The 12137-nt window shown below is 42.1% G+C and overlaps 1 protein-coding gene across 1 annotated transcript in view; it reads right to left on the minus strand.

Annotated features, from left to right (window-relative positions):
• The window catches only part of LAMA3 (laminin subunit alpha 3), a 110975-nt gene extending 100267 nt beyond the window's left edge, over nt 1-10708 (minus strand). Inside the window, 3 exon segments of the mRNA XM_088526686.1 lie at nt 4855-5007; nt 10042-10438; nt 10659-10708. Coding sequence (XP_088382812.1) covers nt 4855-5007; nt 10042-10438; nt 10659-10708 — 600 coding nt within the window.
• Nucleotides 10709-12137: the final 1429 nt, after the last annotated feature.

Genomic DNA, 12137 nt, shown 5'->3' on the forward strand with positions numbered 1-12137 from the left:
TCTATGATGGTAGTATCCAGATTTTTGGTCATTACAGACATAATGCAGCCTTCCCCAGCCCTAAAAGCCCTTTTTTCTCCCTAAAGTGAAGCACAGCACTAGAGCAGGGTCAGTGCTACTAGGGACCCAGCTCCATAGAAGCTCCAAGGAAAGACTGTCCCAATGTAGGGGCAATTCTGTAAGGCTGCAGAAGGTTTATTTAGTGGTTCCTCTGGGCTGATTTGTAGAATTTTGAGGTATCATTACAGAGGTTCTGCAATTTCACCCTGGACCTGGATCTGCTTTGAGTCAGTTGCAATATAAAATCCACAATAGACAAGCACAATGAATGTAGTGGCTATTTTGGGAGGCCAGTTCAGTGCAGCTTACTGTGATAAATCGCCTGCCACTTGGCAGTTTACCCTGAGAACAAGCCTATAGGACAGTCTCTATTTTAGACAATGATAGTTAAACTAATTGTACCTTCATACCCATTTTAGCAAAATACGTCAGATCTTTTGTAAGAGAAGAACAATTATTTTTAATAACTGCAGTTAGCGATACCTGATTAATATTCTCAGCAAATATTCTGTGTTAAGCTATGTACATAAAGGATTTTTATCAAATATAAAAATCAAATTCGTAACAAATACCCAATACAAAAGCAACTTGGAAGATCTGCCAAAGTATGAAGGCCTTTTGCAAAAGTTACATCCTTTAATCAGCATTTAATGTAGAAGCCTCAAATGTCCGCAGTCCACGCCACTGATCTTAAGCTCATGGTTGAGGTTTTCCTTCCTTCCTTTCCACCGTGTGTGTGTGTGCACACACTAGTGTAATCCCCAAATAACAGTTAACTATTTGGCTGTAAAACACCAAAATCAGAGTTAAAAGCAAAGATTATCTTAATTGCTGAGATTTCCTGCTTATAACTGCACTGCAGACCAGAACTATTGACCTTGGAAAAATCAGTCCCTTTTTCTTTTTTTTAATCACTTCAGCTTTTGATAAAATAAGAAAAAAAAAATGTTTCTCTGACTCTTTAAAAATTCATGCATTTATACTTACAAAACACTCAGATTCTACTGGGAGAAGCAGCACATTAAAAAAAAAATGTTTCTACTAATCAGTGGCATTGACCAGAAAAAGGGCAAGTCTGAGAAAGGAAAAGCAAATTCTGAAAATGTTTTCCTAATTGGTAAGTGATCAAGGACCCCATCTCAAATGCTGGCAGAGAATTTTGTCTGTTCAAAGTGCTAGGTTCATCACACACTGTTCTCACCATAGGGTAGGGCACACCTAGCAGAGCACAAAGCAAGGATTTCCTGGAAGACACTCAAGAGGAGTCTCCTGTGCTTTGTGCAGAACTTCTGTTTAGATGAGAATCCTTGAAACAGAAGAAGCTCCCTTGTGATGCTGTGAGCAGAACAACCAAATGAGAAGTGAATGAAGTGAGCATGGTTCATTCCATCACAAGACATTTTCCTTACACTTTCCATGTGCTCTGAAAATTTGAATATCATGTATATCACATGTACACATACACAGTTCATTTCTGAAGAAAAAAATCTAAAATAAATGGAAACAACAACATGGAAAACAGAACTATTGCAAGTTGTATAATGTCTGATCACATGCACTACACATGAAAGATTTTCACAGCATAGCCAATTTTCTAAGAATTTCTTGACACCAGCATGAACAAAAAATCTGGAAATCAAGTTTCAGTGGCTTTCCTCAACATGTTTCATATCAAGTTGAAAAATTGCTATAGTAAAGTTTCAGATCCTTTTTCCCATCAATATGGAAAAAAAAAAGGAAAAAAAAGTGTATTGCACTTCTGAGTATATTTAAATATTTATTAGAGAGCAAAGGCCCACCACATTCCACTGTGTGATTTCAATTTTTGGTAGCAGCTAATTAAAATATGGCCACACCAGCACCACCAGCTCATAAAAACACAGTGATCTATTAATGTGCATGGTCTGGCAGAATCTGAGTTTTTAAGCACTACACTACTGCCACAAAACCACAGGAAAGAAACGACACTAAAAGCAGAGTAAATACTATTAGCATCAATGAAAACTGTGCACCATATTTTTCAAAGTATAACAATTAGGCATTTACTTTTCACTCATTCTCATGCATTATCATGCTATCCAAAGCCTTCATCTTTTGCTTCTGAAGACTGAGTTCAAAAAAATACCTGGGGGAGTATTGACATAATAGCTGCTGAGCATTAAGAAAGCCAAAAATGAGGGCACATTTGCCAAAATTAGGCAATCCAGAGTGTCATGTGAAGGTCAATGAACTTCAAGCAGGTATTCTGCATTCACAAGTATAAACTATTTTGAAGATCATGTTGGGGAAATCAGAACAAATTAAAACAGTAAGTGAAACTTACTTGATCCAAATATTTTCAACAAGTTGGGAATAGTCTCAGTATAAATAAGTATGCTATAAGGATGTGGAAACTGCCTGAGGGATCAACATTTTAATTACTATTCAGAAGGACTGTGATTGATTAGAAAATGTAACCAAAGTACAATAGGTCAGAAAGGGAAGCATAGCAGGGCTTTTGCTTTAAAGTTTTTGCTTTTTCTCTTATTACAAAGTACAACAAAATGAGCCTTTTTCTAGCAGAAAGATTTAAGATCCTGGAGGGATTTTGTCTTTCAAAACCATTCCTAGGCCTTGTGCACCAGAATCAAATGCGGGTGGGTGTTCTGTTTTAGCTCCACTTTAATCAGCTCTCAAACCTTCATTACCCTGGAAATATTTAATTAAATGCTGTCTTGTGAACACTGAGAAAAGGCTCCATTGGGACTCCACTCTTAGTCTTAAAGCTATAATGGCAAGAATGCAGCATATAAAAACATTTTGACACTGCACTAAGTTCTGCTTCCTCCAATTGTGAGTATTTGATGACTAACTTAAGTCATTGTTTCTCCTCATGCAAATGCACTTTATTCTTTGTCAGTAAGCTGCCTATTTTGTCTGCAGAAAAAGCTGTTATGTGTAATAAAGAATGGGACAACTTTTCAGTGAGGAAAATATGTCTTGCTCATCTTTTCAATATTACTGTCTGTGGATCTGCAAGGTATTTAAGCACATGGTTAACTTTAAACATGTTTATTTTGCCCTAGAAACCAAAACTTCAATTTCACCTTAACTAAGTTGTGTGAATTGGACTCTGAAAAGACCTGTCTGTCTTTGCTAACTACTGAGAAAATCTGTATGACAGACTTAGACTAAGCTCTGAATTTTTAGACTCCTGAAATAAGGTGGAGTGAATTGGGATCTTAATGCTTACTCTGTCACAGTATTTACTTTCCTTCTTTATTATTAGCATTGTGCATGGGACTTCATTAGAACACTCTGTGCACAACAATATGAATTTGAGCTGGGGGAATGGAGGGCAAAACGATAAGGGTAAATCTCAAGTTCAAACAGATACTGAAGCTGTGATTTAACTGACTGAATACAGGAGCATAAAGCATCGGGGAGTGCAGACTCATCACCTGCACATTGCATCTGAAGGAGCAGCACTAACTCAGAGACAGATCTAATCACCGTATGCTAAGCTAATGTGGATGTTGTGGCCCAATGATTAATCAGAACACACACATAGCTCTCTTTTCTTTCATAGAACAGTCCACAAAAACAATCAAGTCAACTTACATGTCACTATTTCGTTAATTTATATATATAAAAAAACACATTAACTGCTGAAATTTTCCGTCACAGTTTTAAATTGTCTTGCATTTCTGCACTGCTGGTATACTGGAAGGCTTCAAAAACACCAGAGAGCGAAGAAATCCTTCAAATGAGAACCAAGATGTGCTCTAAATGTGAACTATCCCAGCCATGTGAGGGATAGGTGCAGTAACCTCTCATAAAGGAAGAAATAACCACAGCACTCAGGGAAAAAAAAGAGATTCGCACCCGGATCCCCAAGAAAGTGGCTGCCAAGTCTCACAATAATACTTCTTTTCCATAGCTATTTCTTCCTATGCTAGCAATTAACTTGAAAGCTTACTTTCAAAAATAAATAAACTGTGCTATATAATTAGTATCAGTAAATAGTTACTATTGTCCAAAAAACATGTGTATATTGCAGCTCAGTATGTATTTATAACTGTATATTTCCAGCTGCTGTGAACTTGCAGGGCATAACAAATTTCACTGGACCAATGCCCAACCACGGCAGCTGAGAATCTGGCCTTACGACTTAAAAGCTACATTTACTGATACAGAGTCTTTGCTCTTAGCCTATGGCCTGCAGGAGAAATCTGGGCGTCCATGTTATTACTCATATTACTAATTCAAATTACAGTTTTTTCTTTTTATTTTGCTGTCCCATCCTTTTAGGCTATTCTATCAATATTTTTGTATTTAAAGAAACTGTCTTATCTCAAAGATCTTGCTGTATAACACAGAAACCAGAAAGATCACTGAGGCAGAAGTAGACTCCCAACATTAGTCTAAAAATACGTGTATGGTATGAGACCATGAAATCTCTGTGCACTCATGGAAAAGGAGAATATGAAATGGTAGGTAGAGCCCCAGTTTCAACAGGACAATTCCCTCTGTAATATCACGTTAAGGAATTAAATCGCCTCTGCCAAGAAGGCACACGGTCATCAATCAGGATGATGCCTGTGGCAGGAAACCACATTATCAAAATTCCTGAGGAAGATAATCACTTTATCAAGATTAAATTAGTAAAAACAGAACACAAGCCACGTTAAAAAAAAAAAAAGAGCACGGCATTGGAAGGTGAAATCATCACTTCAAACATTCCTCCTGCAATTGGAAAACTTTGATATAAATAGTGAAAACGATTAAATGTTAAAGAGTAGCTCATGCACTCACCTGTCCCAGATCTAAAGTGACATTGACTTCATTGTACTTCAAGCCCATAGACAGGGGAGGACTTTGCCACCAGCGCTCAGTTCCATCAATCGCATTAGTTACCGGGTGAGCTTTGCTGGGATCAGCAGCATTGCAGTAATCACAGAACTGTCCCTGAAACACAGCACATGCGAGAGATGGGGTCAGCTGAAGTCCTGTGCATTGCACATGTGGTTGTTGACTGAGATTCTCAAATCAAGCTTTGGCTAAAAAGATTTTGTTGATACAAAACAAAATGACAAAAATCTCTTTAAAGAAATGACTATTTTTTAATTTTTATTTTAACAACAGAATTGCAGAACGGTTGAGGTTCAAAGGGACTTCTGAAGATCACCTGGTCCACCCGTTCTGCTCAAGCAGGGTAAACATGGTGATACTTCAGTGAAATTACCTACATCGATTGCTGCAGGCTCTCTGCAGCAGATTAATGAAGTGAAGATGCTTAAGAGAGGATTAGGAGCAAGGCAAAAGTTTACCTCAGTTCTCCTAAACCACTACATGCACTATAGCATTACATGCACATAGACTGATATGAATAAAATGATAAAAATACTGTATCTGTTATCATTTATAATTTTGTTTGTATAATTTTATAATGCTGATTTCACTATTTTCATGCCATTTTAATATGTGCTGAATCAGAGACTTCTGGAAAAGGCTCACAGAAAATGTAATAGATAATGTGGAGCATTCCTTCCAAGAACAACTAAAGAAGCCCATTGTATCTTGACTTGCGCAAGTTACAACCCTATTTTCAGTCAACAACTAAAACCATTCTCTGGAGATACCCTGATAATCTCTTTTTGATACTATCTAGAGCACTTTGTATTGTTCTGTATAATAATGATGAATACTTTACAGAAAACTTAATTGTCTTTTAATGTGTTATCTTGGCTTGCCCAACAGATAGTATTTTTATCTTCAAGAAACTGCATTTGCCAGTCCACTAAGGTTAGTGCTGAAGTGTTGCAATCAGTTACTAAGGGATTTTTTTACTATCCCACTCACATCCTACTTCAGTGACTGGGTACAGTCTTCTCAGGAGTACATAATGGACAGGAGGGTTAAACAGTGCCAGGCACAGATCTTTGTAGAAACTCACTAGAAGAAAAATGGCATCTTCATTAAATAACTCTCAGCTCATATGAGAAATGCTCCAGTCCCCTAAACATCTCAGCAGCCCTTCACTGTCCTTGCTCCAGTAGCTCCATGTGCCTCGTGCTGGGGAGCCCAGCACAGGACACAGCACTTCAGGTGTGGCTTCACCAGAGCTGAGTGGAGGGGAAGGATCCCCTCCCTCGACCTGCTGGCAATGCTCTTCCTAATGTAGCCCAGGAGACCACTGGCCACCTTGGCCACAAGGGCACACTGCTGGCCCATGGTTAACCTGTTCTCCACCAGGCCTTCCAGGTTCTTCTCTGCAAAGCTGTTTTCATTAGAAAAGAAAAAGGACAAAAAGATTTGATGGATCTGTTGTTTGTATAATCCATGCTGTTTGCCCTCAAGTTTATTCTTACCATTTAAGTATTAATGGAATCCCACATGGCTGCCATATTTTTCTTTGGGAATGACGTCAGGCTAAGCAGTCTAAACTAGGGAATTCATACTCACCCAGTTTTAATAAAGGAATAGCATTAGTGCTATTTCACTCTTAGCAGGCGCAAGCCTTGCAATCTTGCTGATTATAAGATCTTAATCTCTCATAAAACTTGTTTTAACATCTTCCTTAGTTACTAATGGATTGGAAACTACTTCACCATTCTGAAGTGATACAAATACATCATGTTGCGTCTTTCCAGATCCAAAATGTTCACCGAATATTTCTACATTTTCTGCATTAAGAGTCATAATTTCAGCCTTTGTATCTAGTCCTGTCCCACCCCTGCTCTTGTGGGAAGCCCACGATATGACTCAGCACTGCACTTCTCAACCTGGTTAAGGGTTAACTTTTGAGAATTCAGAGTTGTTTAAAGACTTACTAAGTCCTTGTGTACATATGTTGGTTAGTTCTGTCTGCAGATCATGTTATAATATTATTTTCCTCCAGCTCTGTTGGCCAACTTTTGTACAAGCAGCTAAAACATGCCAGGACACTACTGGATTCTGATGCTGTTTGCTGCGGCAGACACCACGTCAGTCTGTGCTAGTTATAGGCAACGTTGCCAGTTTTTGTAATGACCACGGAGAATAGCGTGGCACAATCCGCAAAAATCTGTATACTGAGAAATTAATCTATGCACTAATAACTGCAGTTGCTACCATATCACAGCATCTTTACAGTTAGGAAGATTTTCCTGACAAATGCAACTTGGAGTTCTGACATTTATGTTAAAATAGTTGTAACTTCCTTAAATAGATCTATAACACGTGTGAAACACCGTCCTTACATGTAAATTCACCTTCACTGTAGTCAGGCTAGAAATAGAGGGAAAATAGTTGCTGCTGCTATTTTTTTACATCTCTTCTGGACACAACTTCAAAGAAAGGCTAAATGAACAGAAAACAAGAGTATTAAATGCAAGTGTTACCTTTACATACACCTATGTTATTTCACTGCACTGCAGCACCTGATCTGAACTCAAGATACCACCTTCTCTTTCTTTTTGACACATAATTCAAAGAATTTCCTTACAACAGCTGGAGTTTCAGTTATTTAAAGTACATTCCAGACAACTTGCCAACAAGGCAGCAGAACAAAAAAAGAAAAAACAACGAAAGAAATAAATTGTTGGAGAGAGCAGCCTCGCCTGCTTCCCACTGGCAGTATGTGCCTGGCTGCTACACACCTCAGTCCCGGGGCCTGGGCCTCGGAGTGCTGTTTGATTTTGGCTGCAGTTCCTCAGCCAGGCAGGTGTGCGTTTGCTGGTGAACTTGTTACCTGCTTTCCCTCGATCCTCCCGAGTGAAGGACAGCACTGCATGAGGCAGTTTGCTGAAATACGCCAGTAGGGACCAGTGACACAGAGGGAAGAAAAAGTTTCCCCTCTAAATTACAGAAAGCTACAACAACAAGGGATTTGTTCACAGTTTAATATCTAGAATCATGCTTGCCAACACGCCAATCAAGCAAACATACAGCTTTCTGCAGGACACACTCAGAACTGTATTGCTGTAGAAGAGTGCTCAGGACTATGTAAGCCTCAGATTGCACAGTGTAGTTGAGCTGTACGTGAAGGGACTGTCCTGTCTACCTACCAGCTCTGGGAAGGGCTCTAAACGACTTCCAAGTGCCCCTTCTAGATTTGCTAGGGACCACAGACTTCATTAAAAGACACATCAAATAACAGGGTGCACCAAAGAGACCAAGCAGCAGCAGAAACTGGGCTATTCTCTTCTTTGCCTTAAGGGCTCCTTAAGGGCTTGTGATAGCATCAGCAACAGAAGGGTCTGCTCCCCTCATTTCATCATTGTCTGAAATACTAAAGAAGAAAGGAAGAACAGTCTCTGCTTCTTATTTCCAGTTTCCACATTTGTACAGTGACAGCCACAATCCAACTTTGTATATGCCTCAAAAGTGAGCGCCTCGAGTGTACAGCGCTGCTTTAACTTGGAACTGGTTTCCTACAGTGTCTGTTATAGCAGTCGCTCTATGTAAAATCCCTGTGATCTTCTGTCAGACTCTTAAGAAAGTACACGTGAATATTCATACTCATTTAAATCCTTTAATGTACAGTCAGCTTCAGTAAGAATTTAATACATTTCTGTCCATTTTCCTACCAGAAGAGATTCTCTTATTTATAGTGTCTAAGAATTTCAGAGGTGCAGTGGCTCAGTATCATATACATGGTGCTGCTATCACATTTTCCGTGGCTGGGTTTCCTATCCCTCTTAAACTACAACAACTACTGGTAAACTCCAGAAGTATTCATGTTATTTATTTAAACAGGGCTTTGTGAAGACTGGAGAGAGAGATGCTGCTGTACCCACATTTACACAAATGCTGAAGGAGACACAACACGCCCTCCTGGGCCACGGCTGAGCTATAGGAAATCCTCCAGGGAACTCAAATTGGGCACAAACTGTATCTGCTCTCTAACCTAAGACCTGTAAGGCAAATATTTAACAAGAGGAATTCCCCTTCTTTCTAACCTCTTCCTACACAGAGCAGGTATGAATTCATTTCAAGAATTTGCTTCAACTGGGTATTAGTATATAAATGGAAGAATAAAAAAGAATGACAGTGCATCAGGCAGAACACTTTGTTCCACCTGCTTAGTTATTTTCCTGACTTCTGTTATGCTGCAATTTCTAATATTTCATGACATATTAGTACGAGATCTCACTGCCTCACTGGGCTACAGTGCGTGGCTGGGAATGTGGCAGAGATGACCAGGCTTTCTCTTCACCTGGTGGCATAGCTCAAACACGGGTGTTGGGTTCAGGATGGAGCGATGGTTGCCTAAACTGCAGAGATGTTTTAGAGACATAGGACCAACCAATTTCCTGGTAATCACAGATTTTCTTTGTAACCTTAGACGAACATTTAACACCTGTGACGTGGTTTTCCTATTAATAAAACCGCATATTACTCACTGTGAAAGCATCTTCAAAGCCCTTGGAGCTTTTTATGATGAGGAGCACTACAGAGAGGGAAGGTAAACTGAGAACGCTTCACAGGGAGGCATTACAGGACAAAACACCTGAGATACACTAAAACACATAAACACCTCGGAAGACTTATAAACATTAAGCCTTCATCCAAGATGCAGAAGAAGTTATTGGCATTCTTTCTGCATTGTCTAGAGCCATAAGCTGGACCTCAGAGCTTTCAAAATCCCTTTCATATCGCAGCGGCATCCTCCGGTCCCACAGAGCGAGAGAACACAAACTGCACCACTTTGGAAGCACTGAAGGCTCTAGGAAATCCCCCCTTAAGAGAGGCACTGAGGGACATGATACTGAACATCCACCTCGCGGCATCCCCGAGCCTGATGCTGCTCCTTCCTTACCCTCTCACATAGACATGTTCGCACAAGTTTCTGCAGAAGGGGAAACATATTCCCATTAACCCATTCTTTGCCTTTTACGTTTCTCTTTTTACTCCTTTTCCCTCGCGCGCCACCCTCGTCCCCGTCCCCGTCCCCAGCCCCCGCGGCTGAGGGGACCGCGCCCCAACGGCCGCGCGCGCGCCCCAACGGCCGCCGCTTACCTGGATGGCGCGCCCGAGCGGCGCGGCCGCCGGCCCCCCGACCAGCTTGCAGTAGAGCTGGGCGCGGGGCCGCCCGCCCGCCTCCTCGCCGCAGGTGGCCGTCGCCCAGACGCGCGCGGCCCCGGCCACGTTGAAGTAGGGCGGCTGGAGGCCGCGCGCGGGGCACAGCGCGAGCAGCGGCGCGAGCAGCGCGCACAGCAGCGGCGGCGGCGCGCGGCGGCCCCGCGGCGCGGCCATGCTCAGCGCCGCTCTGCCCTCGCCGCCCCCCGCGCGGCGCGGCGGTGGGCGGGCTGCGGGCGGCAGCAGGAGGCTCTGCCCGCGCGCCGAGGCGGAGCGGAGCGGAGCGGGGCCGGCGGCAGCGCCCTCCGCCAGGGCGGAGCGGGGCGCTGGGGGGGCTCTGGCAGAGGGGAGCCCGCGTTTGAACCCCAAAGCTTCAGGCTTCTCTCCAGAGGCCACTCTGCCCCTCTGGGAGGTGGCGCGGTTTTTAAGGGGGTGTGACACACGGAGTGTGTCTCCGAAGCCTTGCCCGGGGTGTATATATCTCCATGCATCCTGCGTCCAGCCCCGTGTCACCCCTTCAGCCCTGCCGTGGGCATCGTGGCGCTGCTGGCCGTTACCCGCTCGCCAGCGCCGTGGGAACGCAGCGGTTCAGGCGGCCGCGCTTCATTCCTCGTGCAAAGGTGCTCCCTGCTCGGGCGAAGCACCCAGTGAACCACCTGCCTCTTTCGAAGGTGTCTGGCACAAGGCGTGCATAGCTCAGAAGCTGTGAGGGGCTGGGGAAGGAGAAAGAGGCCTGAGAGCCATGGTGTTTCTCTAAAGCGTTGCACTACTTTTGCTCTCCTAAGCTTTGTACCTTTCACGTTTCTTTCCCCAGCGCACGCTCACGCAGCCAGTGCTCACTTCTAATAAAATCTGCAGAATTCAGGCACAAAGATATGCCTAGATACACATGCCTCTAATATTTTAAGAGTGATTCATGTGAGAAGTGAAGTATTTCATAACTTTGGAGGGCTTCAGTGCATGCCACACAGATCCTCCATCTACTGTTTCAGGAAGCACCAGCCACGTGCTACAGGTTTTGTCTGCCAAAAGGTGTCACCACCAGTGATCCAAAAACTAACACTAAGAATTTGAGGTGGAGAGCTAAATGCTCTGTCCTATAGATTCTATATTCTATAGAACAATTCCTTAAAGTTTATCTGATGTATTACTGTGGGTAGTTCAGATGAGGAATCCAGCTTCAGCAGATGCTTTACAGTCTCATTTTAATGAAAGATCCCTGAAAGTTGTTTGTTACTTTGCACAGCACAAAAGGCAACCCTTGCTCACAAGGGTGGTCCTTACTCAACCAAGCAGCATTAGTTGATTTATTCAGGAATATTAACATGATAAAAGAGGGCTTATGTGAGCAACAATCCAATATGTAAGTACAATAGTGACACATTCTTGTCTCTTTTTTCTTAAAAGGTAAAAACGTGAATGAAACTTTGCAAACATTCCGAAAATTAACCTAACAAGTAGCAAAAGAGAGGGCGATGTCCTCACAGTCCTTTGTTCATAATATTACTTGCCTTTTGCTTTAAATGCAGCTAGATTAAAAATTATACATATATATATATATATATGTATATGTATATGTTGGTCTTTCAGGTGATTTTCCGTCATTTTGTTTAAGATTTATGCAAAGAAAAAAGCCCTTTTATCCATTGTGTTTTCTAGGTGTGGAGTATAAGATGTAGCTTCCTTTTTGCAAGATCTCCATCGTGGTCAGACTTTAGGAAAAAATATTATGGCAACTTTTGGCTCTGACTCAAAGCTAAAACAACCAGAAAAACAGTCCATAGCAGCTTTCCTAGCATGGGTGCTCAATAACTAGAAAAAAGCAAAGTGACAAAAATACACGAATAGTGACACTAGAGTCATGTAAAGCCAGAGTGAACAATGTATGGGGGGGAAGCAGCCTGGCACAGGAGTGTGGGGGTATCCGTAGCAATTATTAACTTCTCAAGCATGTCCACCCTTATTAACTTCTCTGAACTTCAGCTCACGCTATTTAACATAGAACTGCACCCTCGAAAAACATCAGCAGCAATAAT

The sequence above is a fragment of the Tinamus guttatus genome, unplaced genomic scaffold (genome assembly GCF_059628265.1).
Source record: "Tinamus guttatus ecotype Peru unplaced genomic scaffold, ASM5962826v1 Tinamus_guttatus_pri_ptg000249l, whole genome shotgun sequence".
In the NCBI taxonomy this organism is placed as follows: Eukaryota; Metazoa; Chordata; class Aves; order Tinamiformes; family Tinamidae; genus Tinamus; species Tinamus guttatus.